General features: G+C 54.2%; 2 protein-coding genes across 2 annotated transcripts in view; one reads left to right on the top strand and one right to left on the bottom strand.

Moving 5' to 3' along the window:
- The window catches only part of CEP250 (centrosomal protein 250), a 297,988-nt gene that overhangs the window by 253,290 nt on the left and 30,148 nt on the right, over positions 1-14,550 (top strand). The gene's annotated exons all lie outside the window — the stretch shown is intronic.
- LOC141997886 (arf-GAP with SH3 domain, ANK repeat and PH domain-containing protein 1-like) overlaps positions 3,369-14,550 on the bottom strand; it is a 103,495-nt gene continuing 92,313 nt past the window's right edge. The window contains exons 20-28 of the mRNA XM_074970438.1: positions 14,064-14,131; positions 12,780-12,887; positions 11,949-12,180; positions 11,095-11,259; positions 10,323-10,386; positions 9,179-9,234; positions 8,574-8,719; positions 7,204-7,326; positions 3,369-3,499 (exon numbers count right to left, since the gene is read on the bottom strand). Coding sequence (XP_074826539.1) covers positions 3,425-3,499; positions 7,204-7,326; positions 8,574-8,719; positions 9,179-9,234; positions 10,323-10,386; positions 11,095-11,259; positions 11,949-12,180; positions 12,780-12,887; positions 14,064-14,131 — 1,037 coding nt within the window. The 3' untranslated portion in view covers positions 3,369-3,424. The remainder of the gene's footprint in view (positions 3,500-7,203; positions 7,327-8,573; positions 8,720-9,178; positions 9,235-10,322; positions 10,387-11,094; positions 11,260-11,948; positions 12,181-12,779; positions 12,888-14,063; positions 14,132-14,550) is intronic.

Genomic DNA, 14,550 nt, shown 5'->3' with positions numbered 1-14,550 from the left:
TCAGTTTAAACTGAATGGAAGGATCAACAAATATAGGTCTGCAACTAGGGTCTTTGATTTCAAAAAAACTAAATTTAAAAAATTAAGGGAAGTAGTTATGGAAGTGGACTGGACTGAAGAACTCAAGGATCTGAATGTGGAGGAAGCTTGGAATTAATTTAAGTCGAAGTTGCAGAACCTATCTGAAGCCTGAATCCCAAGCAAGGGGAAAAAATTTGTAGGGAAGGGTTGCCAACCAAATGGGATGAACAAGCATCTCAAACAGGTAAAAGAAAGCAGAAAGCCTACAAGGAATGGAAGATGGGATGGATCAGCAAGGAAAGCTACCTCCTGGAGATCAGAAAATGTAAGGAAAAAGTGAGAACTGCAAAAAGCCAAGTAAAGCTGGACCTTGCAAAGGAAATTAACACCAATCGTAAAAGGTTCTATAGCCATATAAATAAAAGAAATTAAACAAGGAAAGAAGAAGTGGAACTGCTAAGTACTGAGGAAGGAATGGAGATTAAAGATAATCTAGGCATGGCCCAACACCTAAACAAATACTTTGCCTCAGTTTTTAATAAGGGTAATGAAGAGTTTAGGGGTAGTAGCAGGGTGGCTAGTGGGAATGGGGAGACAGAAGCAGAAATCACCACATCCAAGGTGTAAGTCAAATTCAAACAGTTTAATGGGACCAAATCGTGGGGCCTGGACAATCTCCACCCAAGAATATTAAAGGAACTGGCACATGAATTTGCAAGCCCAATAATAACCATTTTAATTGATTCCATAAACTCAGGAGCAGTATCCTATGACTAGAAAATTGATAATATAGTACCTATTTTTTTAAAAGGGAAAAAAGTGATCCACGAAACTACAGTCCTGTTAGTTTGAAAGGTCTTGGAACAAACTTTGAAAGAGAAAGGAATTAAGGACATAGAGGTGAACCGTAATTGGAATGAAATAGAACCTGGTTTCACAAAAGGTAGATCGCATTTGACCAACCTGATCTTCTTTGAGAAGATAACTGATATTTTAGACAAAGGAAATGCAGATCTAATCTACCTGGATTTCAGTAAGGCGTTTGATACAGTTTCACCTGGAAAATTATGAGTTATATTGAAGAAGATGGGATTAATATGAGAATTGAAAGGTAAGGAACTGGTTAAAGGGGAGGGTACAATGGGTCATGCTGAAAGGTGAACTGTCAGGCTCGAGGGAGGTCACTAATGGAGTTCCTCAGGGATCAGTCTTGGAGCCAATCTTATTTAACATTTTCATTTATGACCATGGCACAGTGGGAGTGCACTAATAAAACTAGCAGATGACACAAAGTTGTGAGGTATTGCCAATATGGAGGAGGACCAGAATATCATACAAGAAGATCTGGAGGACCTTGAAAACTGGAGTAATAAAAATGGGATGAAATATGATAGTGCAAAGTCATGCATTTAGGGACTAACAAGAAGGATTTTTGCTTTGAGGACATATCAGTTAGAAGTGACAGAGGAAGAGAAAGAGCTGGGTGTATTGGTTGATCACAGGATGACTATGAACTGCCAATGTGATGTGGCTGCATTAGCCTGTAAAAAAGGCTAATGCAGTCCCATAATGCATCAGGTGAGGTATTTCCAGTAGAGACAGGGAAATGTTAGTACCATTATACAAGGCACTGGTGAGAACTCCTCTGGAATAGTGTGTGCAATTCTGGTGTCCCATGTTTAAGAAAGATTAATTCAAATTGGGACAGGTGCAGAAAAGTGCTACTCGGAGGATCAGAGGATTGATGCCTTATGAGAGGAGACTCAAAGAGCTTGGCTTGTTTAGTCAAACCAAAAGAAGGCTGAGGGGAGATATGATTGTGCTCTATAAATACATCAGAAGGACAAATACCAGGGAGGGAGAGGAGTTATTTAAGTTAAGGGCTAATGATGGCACCAGAACAAATGACTATAAACTGGCCATCAATAAGTTTAGGGTTCCAGTTAGACAAAGGTTTCTAATCAACAGGAGTGAAGTTCTGGAACAGCCTTCCAAGGGGAGCAGTGCGGACAAAAAACCTAACTGGTTTTAAGACTGAGCTTGATAAGTTTATGGAGGGGGTGGGATGATGGGACTGCCTACGATGGCATGTCGCCGATCTGCGACTGCTAGCAGCAAATATCTCCAGTGGCTGGTGATGGGACACTAGGTGGGGTGGGTTCTGAGTTACTTCGGAGAATTCTTTCCAAGGTGTCTGGCTGGTGGGTCTTGCCCACATGCTCAGGGTCTAACTGATCACCACATTTGGGGGTTGGGAACGAATTTTCCCCCAGGTCAGATTGGCAGAGACCCTGGGGTTTTTTGCTTTCCTCTGTAATGGGGGGAACGGGTCACGTGCAGGTTTAAACGAGCGTAAATGGTGGATTCTCTGTACCTTTAAGTCTTTAAATCATGATTTGAGGATGCCAGTAACTCAGCCAGAGAGGTCTATTACTGGAGTGGGTGGGTGAGGGTCTGTGGCCTGTGATGTGCAGGAGGTCCGACTAGATGATCACAATGGTCCCTTCTGGTCTTAAGGTCTATGAGCTCTCTCCTGTCACATGCCCCTGGCCACTGGGAACATTGATCAGCGTTTTTCTGTCCCAACACAGCTCTGCCAGTGATTCCAGTGGTGGCAGCTTTAGTGGAAAGAGGGCTCTGAACAGGGCTGGTAAAAATGCCTTAGCTAGGCTCCAGCTCCCACTAGAAGTAGCACTGGAGCAGAAAAACAGAGACACGAACTGGTGCAGTTTCTATGGGTCTGGGTGTCAAAGTGGCTGCCCAGCTGAATGACTGGTTCAAATGGGAGAGTGGAAAGAAGCCCGTTTTGGGCAGCTCCCTGGCTGGCATAGTGGACAGGTTTGACTGGAATGGGGCTTGGGACTTGTTTGAACCTGAGTTAACTCACGTTAATTGGGAGGAGAGTGGATGTTAACCTGGACATTAGGGCTGAGTGTGGAACAGACATCTGTGGTGTGTCTAGAGTGGCATTTACTATCCAGTTAATCAGCAGTCAGTTATCCCGTGTTAAAACAGGCCCCAAACTCTGGTGTCCCTAAAGTGGCATTCTCCCAGCTTTGGCCACTCCCAGCCAGCACCATGCAGGAGTGAGTGCCTCACTGCTGTGCGGGAGCCAGCACACTGAACAGCTGGAGCTGAAAGCAGGACTCAAAGACACCCAATAGGATACTTGATTGCAATTCAGGAGAAAGGCAAAGACCTGACCCCTCCAAGCCCTGCTCTGGGCCCCGTGGGCAGAACCACATGCTGCGGGCCTGAAGCTGAGAGTCACAAGGCACAAGAGATGAAACAGCACAAGCTTGCCAAGTGTGTTCTCTGCAGGAAGCCTGCTGAAAACAGGGAGTCTGGGGGATCTGCACTTCGAGCAGCTGAGATGCTCTTTCTTCTGTCAGCCATCCAGGTCCTATTCACTCAGCACATGAACAAACGATGCTGGGAAGACGCCTTTCCTGTCGGGCTGCCCTTCAATCCAGCCGCTCTGTGAAGAGAAAAGCCAGCAAAGGCTTAGTCAGCTGGGGCTCTTCCATGGGGTTGGGTAGCCAGTGGAAAGGAACTGTCTAATGACTGCAAGCCATTCCTAAACCAGCCCAGGCAGGGCCCAGCCATTCCAATCTCCGCACTCGCCAACTCCCCGGAGAACAAGGGCAGGTTCTGGGCAGGTGACGAGGTTCCCAGCAAGCTTGCATTAGTTGCTCTATTCTTTCCTGCACCACTGAAGGCAGAATGGTCTTGTGCGCGGATCTCGAATCTGGGCCCCTGGGTCCCCAGGCAGTGCCCAGTCCACAGCCACTACCCAGCAGCTCACCTGAGCCACTGTAGAAGGCAACCAATGAAGCTCTGCTCACAAAGGGCTCTGCCTCCGAAGCTCCTGATTGGGGGAAATGCCCAGCCCCAGGGATGACTGGGGAGCTCTGTTTAGACCAGAAAGGGACAGGACGTTGTCTGAGCAACTAGAAGAATCCCTGGCTGCTGCTACTACTAATATGGACCCTGCCTGCTTGCAGGACTCCTGGCTCCTGCCTGCCTCCCTGTGGCTGCCATCCTCATCCCGGACCCCCATCTGTTCCCAGTACCTGCTTTCCGGCCTCACTCCGCATCCCTGCTCCTCTGCCCGTCCCCGATGCTGACTCCAGCTTCAACCCGTGGCATGGCGCCTGACTCTAGCCACGAGCCTGACCACCCATGCCCCAGTCATTACAGGAACCAGGGCACGGCCATCCTGGGTTCCAGCTAGGGTTGCCAACTGTCTAATCACACAAACCCAAACACCCTTCCCCCGCCCCCTTCCTTGAGGTCCCACCCTTGCCCTGCCCCTTCACCGAGGCCCCGCCCCGCGCACTCCATCCCCCATCCCTCCGTCGCTTGCTCTCCCCCACCCTCACTCACTTTCACCAGGCTGGGGCAGGGGATTGGATTGTGGGAGGGGGTGTGGGCTCTGGGTTGGGGCCAAAGGTTTTGGAGTGTGGGAGGGGGCTCCGGGCTGAGCCCGGGGCAGGGGCTGGGGCTGGGGCATGTTCCTGCAGCCCCGAGCCCCGAGAACCAACTCTGAGCACCAACTCCACAGCTCCCATTGGCCGGGAACTGCGGCCAATGGGAGCTGTAGGGGTGGAGCCTGCCTTAGCCCCTCTGTGCCGTCAACCAGGAGCCACTGGCCACAGTTCCTGGCGGGTGCTGGGGAGGGGGTGCAACCAGAGGAAGCATTGTGGGTGCTGGGGACGGGGGTGCAGGTGCTTGGGGTGGGGAGTCTCGGCCCGGGGGGGAGAGGGGGGGCGTGGGTGCCGGTCAGGGGTTGGTGGGGCTCGAGCAGGCTCCCTACCCAGCTCCTGGGAAGTGGCGGCTCCAGCTCCACGTGCTGCCTCTGCTCCGCTCCAAGCCATGGTTCTGCAGCTCCCATTGGCTGGGAACCGTGGCCAATGAGAGCTGCCAGGGCGGTGCCTGCAGGCAGAGGCAGCAAGCGGAGCTAGCAGCTGTGGTTAGCTCTGGCCCCAATCCCAAGCCCTGAGCCCCCACACACCCAAACTCCTGCTGTGGGGGGCAGAGGGGCCCTGAGACTGCCCCAGTGGCAGCCAGTGCGAATGACCCGGCGGCTGCCCAAGCTGCTCAGGTGGCTCCTGGGCCAGCCGCAAGGGGATGCTGCAGAAGTCACGGAGGTCACGGAAAGCCACGGAACCCATGACTTCCGTGACCTCTGTGACAAACACAGAGCCTTAGTTATGATTTACTGAATATGATTATCCTATCTGTATGCATGTATTATTTTGGTATCTGAAGTTAGGAATATTGTCTATGCATCTATTAAAATGTGTTTACACCTGGGGAATGCAATCAGTCTAGATGGCCGGCTGGGAAGGGCCATTAGGGAGAACGATAGGTCTTAGAAGATGCTAATCTCCCACCGGGGAGCCTTCCTGGGAAGCCTTCCTGAGGACGCTGCAAACAGCCTCTGAGTCATGGTTGCGGTGGCCCTATAGGGACATGTGACCAAGTCACCTGGTACTGGACTCCATGATAAAACTAGTGTTTTTCCACTGACCAGGCATGGGAATCAAACTGGGAGACAAAGGATTCACACCATATGCAAAAACCATTTAAGGTAGGGGAGTGACATAATCGTGGTTCGTTCTTCACTGATTCCCCGCCCAAGAAAGAGGACTGAACTAGGGGAGAAGGGCTGAACCCAGGCTAGAGGTTGTCTAGCCTGTGAAAGGAATAACTGGAGTCTGAAGCTGCAAGCAAGTGCAGCTTGCCTTCAAGAATCTCTATAATCTGCCTAAAACAACATTTATGGTGAGAATTTGTTACACACACCCAATTTCTTTAGAATATTAAGCTTAGATTGTATTTTTGTTTTATTTGCTAGGTCAGGGGTCGGCAACCTTTCAGAAGTGGTGTGCTGAGTCTTCCTTTATTCACTCTAATTTAAGGTTTTGCGTGCCAGTAATACATTTTAATGTTTTTAGAAGGTCTCTTTCTATAAGTCTATAATATATAACTAAACTATTGTTGTATGTAAAGTAAATAAGGTTTTAAAAATGTTTCAGAAGCTTCATTTAAAATTAAATTAAAATGCAGAGCCCCCCGGACCGGTGGCCAGGACCCGGGCAGCATGAGTGCCGCTGGAAATCAGCTCGCGTGCCGCCTTCGGCACGCGTGCCATAGGTTGCCTACCCCTGTGCTAGGTAATCTGCTTTGATTTGTTTGCTGTCCCTTATAATCACTTAAAATCTATCTTTTGTAGTTAATAAACTTGTTTTGTCTAAAGCCAGTGGGTGGAAATCATAACTGTGGGGCAGAAAGCTGTGTATATTCCTCTCCACATTGAGGGAGAATTTCGTGAGCTTATGTTGTACAGATCTCTGTGCAGCGGAAGACTGCATAATTTTGGGTTTACCCTCTAGAGGGGGATGTGCACTTGAGTACTGGGCAGTACCTTAGCTGAGCCTTCCCATGCAGAGCTGATCTCAGCATCTGTGGGAATCTGCAGCTGGGTGTGTCCCTACCTGTATCTGTACTGGTAAACTGTAGTCTGAAGCCTGAGGGAGGGCTTGGCAGGCTGCAGAGCAGTACAGTGTTAAGGATACCCAGGCTGGTGGGTCAGGCGGGCTCAGTGGTACCCCAGTCCCAGGTGGCACCCCGGAGAGAGGGGAGTGGGGATTACACAATTATATATTTTTAATAAAATGGTGACATTTGTATTGTTTGTCTTGGAAGAACCAGCCAGAAGTTAGATTTCTAGATGTTCAGTAGAGATGGGACACAACTGGTTTCCAATATGCTAACGTTTGCATTTCAAGTTTGCATAGCGCAAGTTTGGATAGCGCAACAGTGGAACCAGAAGTGCTGAAGGAGAGTAGGGTGTGACAGGAGCAAGCGGATTAACAGGTATCAGTGCAAGAGGCAGAGGGGAAGAGAGAGCAAATGGGTGAGCACATCAGAGTGGAGAGTCCAGAGGGCTGAGTGCAGAGCTCCAGAGATCAACAAGGCAGGAGTGGGGTTGCTCAGCTCTAACCAGGAGACCATGAAAAAAACAGGACAGCACTCCAGGGGAGGCAAGGGAGGAAGGCAGCTTGGCTAAGATTCTGGGAGCTGTGGCTAGGGAGGGGCTTGGCGTGCAGGTCAAGGGGACATCAGCATGTACACTGGAACCCGCAGTGCCATACTACAGTGTAGGCTGATACTTACCCACCAATTGTAGTCCTCCTCTTCGGCCACGATGATGATCTCTCCCACATGGAAGGTCAGCTCGTCCTCATGGTCAGCCTGACAGTCAAACAGTGCTCGGACCCGGAAGAAGCGTGGTTTACTCTGAAAATCAGGAGGGGAGAACGTCATCAAGCCTGGATCCCTTTGTCCAATGCGTCCTGCACCATGCTCTTTGGTAGACACAAACAAATGCAGCCTGAATGCGGGGGCATTTTGGTCCCCAAGCCCCCGTGCACTCAGGGCAGGAGAGAATCCCCTCCAGGCATATGGGTGAGGGCACCAACCAGCATGGGAGCCCTGCGCATGGCAGGTGAGTGAGGGGCATGCCATGGGGCCGCAGGGGATCAGGCTGGGAGAGTGCGGGGGGGGGGGGAAGGGGAGGCGAGTGCTGGGTGGCTGTGGGTGCTTTGGGAGCTCTGGAGTGGGTGGTGAAGGGCTGCAGGGGTCCAGATGCTGGAGACTGTGTAGTGTGGCTCTGGCAGCTCCCTACCTGCAGTGTTCTTCCATATAGTTGACAACTTTCTAATTTATGAAAACTGGACCCCCTGCCCCGCCTCTTTCCCCCCAAGGCCCCAGCCCCTGCCCTGCCTCTTTCCCAGGGCCCTGCCTCTTCCCTCGAGGCCCTGCCCCTGCTCCACCTCTTCCGTTGAAGCCCCAGTCCCTGCTTGCTCCTCTTCCCCACCATGGCTCACTGCTCTACCCCCTCCCCCTTCCTCGTTGCTTGATCCTCTCCACCTCTCTCCCCTGCCCCCCACAGCTGGGCTCCCTGGCTGGGACAGGAGCTGTAGCCTGATGCCTGCCTGCCCACGAGATGCAGTGGGAGGCGGCCCCGGCTGAGCAGCGGCTGGCATGGGTTGATGGCCCAGCACCTCCTTCCCTCCTGAGGTAACTGGACTTTTGGTGTCTGGTCAGTAAATCTGACTGGACACTGCTAGGTCCCCTTTTCGACCGGACTTTACAGTCGAAAACCGGACACCTGGAAACCCTCTAATCTTCCTGGAGACAGCAAGCCCTGTGTCCTTGTTTATTTGCTTCCCTGCGGGCTTTTGGGGGGAGGGGGGCTTGTGTGGAGCTCTCCTGGGGGCAGGGAGCCTGGGGGAAGGGTTGGTGCTAATCATGATGCCAAGGGAGAGCTGGGAGAGTGAGGCAGAGGCCCTGACCTCCACAGGGCCCCAGCGACAGGGCACCCCCAGGAGGCTGAGGGCCTGATCTGCAGCATGCAGTCTTCACCATGCACTGTGTGTACCTCCCACCCACGCCCACGCCTGCGTCTGCCCGGGCAGAGGAGCTGACACGTCCCCGGGAAGAAAGTGGGATCTGAGCGTGACATCCCAGACCAGAGCACCTACCAGGGTGTCCCTACTTGGGAGAGGGGGCAGCACGTCCTGTCCTGGGCCAGGGCCTCCACCTGGGTCTTGCGAGGTCCACGGCAGCCCGTGGCGTCTTCCTTTGCTGGAGCCAGCCTCAAAGAGCGTCTCCACTGTCTCCGGGGCAGCTAGGACACCAGCAGAACAGTCACCAACTCCCTCTCTTCACAGGCAATCAGCACCACCCCCAGGGCAGCACCACACTGTGCCAGCCAGGCCCCCTCACTACCCTGGGCAGCTGGCTGGGCAAAGGAGGGAGATAGAACAGCTGGGCTGGGGCAAGACGGCAGAGGGCAGTGGGGCTGGGGTTAGATGGCAGAAAGCTGGGCGAGGGGAGGGATGGCAGAGGAGCTGTGGGAGAGGTAGGGTGGCAGAGCGGTTTGGGGAGGGGTGGGGAAGTGGAGGGTGGCAGTGCTGGGCGAGGGGAGGGATGGTGGAGGGGGTTGGAGAGGGGTGGGATGGAGGCAGGCAGCTGGGCTAGGCGGGCAGTGGCTCCAAAGTGAGTGGCGCAAGGGCAGGGAGCTGGGCCCAATGTGGCAGGCCGCGGGTAGGTTCTGGTAGCCAAGCAGGGCTCAAGTCATCCTTACCAGGCTGTGTCGTGTCCTTGGTGGAGGAGTGGCTGGTGATCTGGCGGGATCCGGTGCTAAGGGAAGCCGCAGAGAAGGGCTGGTCACTCAGACAGGATGAGGATGGGTGGGGTGCGGAATGGGGCCCCAGGTACCCTGCACTCCTGAGGCATGTATCGGTGGGCAGCAGATCTCAGGTGGGCCCCAGGGCTCCGTGGGATTCCCTTGCTGGCTGCTGACTGCCAGCCAGCCCCACGGGCAGGCAGAGCCGCAGAGGAGTATGACACTAGCTGGGTGATGGGCTTGGCCCGGGGTCTTTCTCCAGTGGTGGAGGCAGCCCCTCCAGGAGCCGCACTGCACCCAGCAGGCCACAAGGCACTCCAGAGAGCCAGCCATGCTGCAGCCTCCATGGACAGCAGCCTGGGGCTCCTGCCATGGGGAAGGGGAGAGGAGGTGAGAGGCCAAAACCTCACCCACACCTCGCCGTAGTGCCACAGCCACCACCCCTCCCCCAGGAAGGGGCCATCGTACAGGGCAGCTGGTCAGACACGCCCATGCCAGGGCACTGAGATATGGTATTTAGTGACAGCACCCAGTGCCATTGCCAGGGGTCCCAGTCCTGGAACAGCAGCCCTGGGAGACAATGGCTGCAGACGGCAGCGTCCCCCTGCCCCCTACTCACCTCTTTCAGGGCCTCCCGTTGGGCACCAGGCACGATCAGGGCACTCACCTCCCCTGAACACTGCCAAGCCCCCAGCTGGGCAAGGAGCTACCTCCAGAGAGCCCCAGACCCAGGAATCCTGCCCTACAGAGCCCCCCCCCGGCCCTTCTGCCTACATAACCCCACTGCACAGAGCTCCCCAGCCCCTCTGCCTAGGTAACCCTGCCCCACAGAGCTCCCTGGCTCCTCTGCCCAGGTAAACCTGCCCCACAGAGCCTCCCCACAGCCTCCCTGCCCAGGTTACCCTGCCCCACAGAGAGGCCTTCTGCCCAGAGAGCTCTCCCCTGTGATCCCCAGAGGCCCTGCATAGCTCGTCCCAGGTTCACGGGGCTTGTAGTCAAGTGACATGACTAGGCCCCAGCTCTCTCAGCTTCATGTGAACTCAAGCCGAGGCTAAGGGGTGCAGGGCCTTGCCCCTCAGTGAGCTCAGCCATGGGGAGTTACCTCAGTCTCCTGGGAGGGGCTCCTGATGCAGAATGGCCTTTGGGAGGTGAGAAGGATCCAGAATCTGACCGGGAGAAGGGAAATGGCCTGAGCAATGGAGAAGCAGGTGGTGTGTTGCCCACGGGTGGTGCCTTCTTGGCAGTTGCTGACCCACTGCCGATGGATAATGTGCACAGCGAAGCCATGCCCTGTCGCGCCCTACCCCCGCTCAGCACCGGGGACACCCTCCCGGGCATGGGGCAAGCGTTCAGCTACTGCCGTAGCATCCCTAAGAGCGGAGCTGGGCTGGGGAACAGGCCTGGCTCAGAGCTGGGAGCTATGTACCCTTTGCCAGCCAGGACGGCCAGGGATTCCCAGGTGCAGATGCTTTGCACTTGGATCACATGCGGCTCTGAGGCTCAGTACGTTCCCGCATGCCCCACAGGCCTGGCCAAGGAGCCTCAGAGCCCCAGGGAAGGGAACAATCCAGGGTGAAGGGCTGGCACAGGGCTAGTCCCTGGCAGCTGCACAGTTCGGTCTGCTGCCATACGGGGATCCTCTCCATCCGTGTGCTCTCTGGCCTTCGGAGGGGGGGTACATCTCCCAGGATTCAACGGGAAGGGCCAGACCCTGCAATCGCAGGGAGCTTGACATGCCCACCAGGCCAGGACTGACAGGAACGGTGTCTACCTTGGGCAGGGCTGGATCCCAAGGGCAACAGAGACAGAACGAGTGTCCTCAGCTCCCCGAGCTGCTTCCCCACAGAGCCCCATCCTGCTGGCCAGTCCCTTACCTGGAACCAGGCTGCCGTGGCTGGGCTGCATGAGGCTGAGCGGCACCCAGGGCACAGGATCCGATGAGGTTCGTTTGTGCCTCATGCTCAGAGGTAGTGACAGGATCTTCCTTACTCCAGAGTCCACAGCACTGGCAGGAGGAGCGGGCAGGGGCACGTGGGGAGCTACACAAAACCAACAGCAAGGCTGGCAGTGAGAGGAGAGGGAGGGGGACGCGTACAGGGCGGGGGCTACTGACAGCTTTGGTGGACAGGGCCTCAGCTGGTGTACATCCGAGTAGCTACATGGACATTAACATAGCAAGGCTGATTTACACCCACTGAGGATCTGGCCTGAGGTGGGCAAAAAAATGTATTGCAGGGATAGCTACTCATGCCGCCCGTTGTACCTGGGGGGCTGTCCCACCTCAGCCCCTGAGACGTCACTGTGCCGTCCACATCCTGGGGGGCTGTCCCGCCTCAGCCCCTGAGACGTCATTGCGCCATCCACATCCTGGAGGGCTGCCCCGCCTCAGCCCCTGAGACGTCACTGCGTCCCGTACACGGAGAATAATTGAAGACATTTCCTCACAGACATTTGCTGTAGGCAGATTGGTCTGGGCCTGGCTGCTTTGACGCTTGCTCTAGGGCTTGGCCCAGTGGTGGTCAGGCCCCGGGGGGTGGGGTAGGGAGCTGCAGAGATGGGGCATTGTCAGTGGGGCCAACAGGACAATTAACTGCCAATTTTGCCTCGGATAAGAAGGAAGGGCATCACTATTGTTTGAAATCTATCCAGTCAGACTCCCCTGCTCTGGGGCTGGCCCCACCCCACAAACCCACTGCTGCAGCAGGGCTACCACGAAGGAAAGTCTCACCTCGGATTACACTGTGTGGTGGAAGAGGCGGCACACATGAAGCAGAGCCAGGGGCTGCTGGTATATCACGGGTGTGGGAATGAGGGCGTGCATAGATGTCATGCAGTTTCCCCTGCGGGGCTGGAATTGCACCCTTTGAAAGCCCTGCTGCATTTCCCCATAGCTGGGAGGCAGTAGCAGGTGAACCATAGTAGCTCTGAGGGTGGGGAGTGCGCTCCTTCGGGGAACCCAACTGAAAAGAAGAGACAGGCATGTGGTTTATGTGGAGCTGTGAACTGCTGAAGACTTTTGGTCATAGCAACCTTGGGCTGGATTCAATCCAGCAAGCTTCAGCTGAAAAGCTCTTTCACCCTCAACTGCCGAGTTCCCTGAGCACATGATACATGCATGTATCATGCCAATTTCTAAGCAGGCAGAAGGCTGGACGAAAGAGTTCCATGCCCGGTAAATTACTGCAACAATAATAAGGCAGGTGATAAACAGCAAGCAGCATGGCTGCAGCAAATCCCATTCCAGCCCAGTTTCAGCTCCTGTGTTAATGGCACAACATGGATAGTTAAGATGAGAAAATGGGTGCTATATTTTTGCTCATCTTCAGTGAAGCATCCAATACAGTTTCACATGATAACCTCGAAGGGAAATGATGCAGGATCAGAGGTACAGCTGCGATAAGGTAAAAGGGCAAGATAGGCACATGCAGCCCCGGTTAATGGCTCAGTGATGAGAAGAAGTGCTGAGCTAGGTCTGTGCTGGGTCCATACTAATCAATATATATGTGGGCAAGAACCTTTGTTTGTAGCTGAGGACCGCTGTAGTGTGCTGGGATCTCACCTTCTCATCCAGATCATCGTCGCTCTCATACATGTCATCCTGGCCCAGCTGCCACTCATATTCCACGTGAACACGCATGTTGAACTGATTGTTTTGAGCCTGCAGCAGCTGGAACACAGAGGAATCAGGCTCAGGTCAAACTCTCTCCTATACCCACTTACAGTGCTCTGCATCAAGGCTGAAAGTGGAGTGGGCAGCCCAGGGTCAGAGAGACAGGTCCTGGGGGAAAACACACCTCAGTCTGAAGCAGTGGTTTCCAGCTGGTAGGCATGGCACCCAGGCTGCCCCATCTCTACCTGGGGACTTTCCTGCAGCCTTCGTCCTTTTTCCAGGACACTGCTGTTTGCATTGGAGCCCTAACACATGGGCCTGGGCAGCACAAAAGCAAGATTTCTGGGTGGTTTCTGGGTGTGGGATCCTGCCATATGCCAGAAGGAGATCATCCCACAGCAGACTGCTCTGAGCCCAGCAGCTATAGCCACAGAGACCTCTCAACCTGGCAAATCCAGACTATGTCCCATCAGTACTGACTCTGATTTTGCTAACTGAGAGAAGAAATATCTCTCTAACCCCAAAGTCTGCACTACCACTAGAAATGTCTCCAAACTGGATGTCCCATCCCTCCAGTGGGGTCTGAATGAATCCCATTCTCTGTCAGCAACAGCAGACCAGGCATCTACCTGAGGTCACTTTATGTCCTGCTCTGCATCCCTCATGGGTACCAGCAGAGCCCTAGCAACTCAGACAAGGCCTTGCAGCAGGGCACCACTGTCAGCCAGGACCAGCAGAAGCAGTATGCACTGCCTACAGCACTCCAAGGCCATCCTGGATGAGCCAGTGGGAGGGGCAACCCCAATCTCTCCTCCCACCCCTAAGCTCAGAACCCCCTACCAATCAGGCAAAGTTCAGACCAGATTCCAGACCAAGAAGAGACCAACCTCACAGAATTCAGCCAAGTTGTCACATGGAGCCCGGTGCAGCCTGGGCCAGAAGCTTAGGTGTCTTGTTGGCACTGTGCAAATATGGGCAATAAAGCTGAGTGCTATGGACCTCCACTAAACAAGAGGCCAGACCTTAGAATGGAGCTATTTGCCCAGCATACTGCTAGATCTATGCTGCAGGGAGTGCAGTGTGAGCTTGGGGAAACACCATGCAGAAGCAGTGTGGTGGGGCTGACCCCCTCCCCTTCTAATGAGGTCCAATCCCTGGTTTGCTACTGAGCGCCCCACCTGCTGCATGGAGCTCACACCCCAAAGGTGGAGACTGTAAGGTGCCATTTCTTACCAGTTCTTCACACAGCGAGTGTCTCATGCACCTGGCCACATCCAGGGCCGTCTCTTCAGCTTCATTGGCTGTGGGGAAAAAGCAGCTGTCATGAGCCCTGTGAGCACTAAGTCAGTTCCTGCTAGGGAGGCATGGAAGCAACTCTCGATAGGGCTGCCCTGTGAGTTCCACGTTAACCCCCGTCTCCTCTAGCTCTTGCTCTGAGTGAGCGAGTTGTTTGGATGCTTCCATATGGGATGCAGGATTCCAGAGCTCCTGGTGCAGCGCTGGCACAGGGGAGTTTAACATTTGGCTGCCAAGCCTTGGGAGTTTTGGCTTCCCTCAGGTCAGGACACACTTTTAGCCCCCTGATTGGCCCCTGCAGAATTTGCTCTGCACATGAGCACAGATATGTGTACAGCCAGGGACTGTAAAGAGGAGAGAACAACCAAAGAGCCATTGCTACTAAATGGCTCCTGTCACAGGAGGCAGCCTTCAAAAGTAAATG

The sequence above is a fragment of the Natator depressus genome, chromosome 13 (genome assembly GCF_965152275.1).
Source record: "Natator depressus isolate rNatDep1 chromosome 13, rNatDep2.hap1, whole genome shotgun sequence".
In the NCBI taxonomy this organism is placed as follows: domain Eukaryota; kingdom Metazoa; phylum Chordata; order Testudines; family Cheloniidae; genus Natator; species Natator depressus.
Note: the sequence above shows the minus strand (reverse complement) of the source record. Positions and strands in the feature narration are given on the sequence as shown.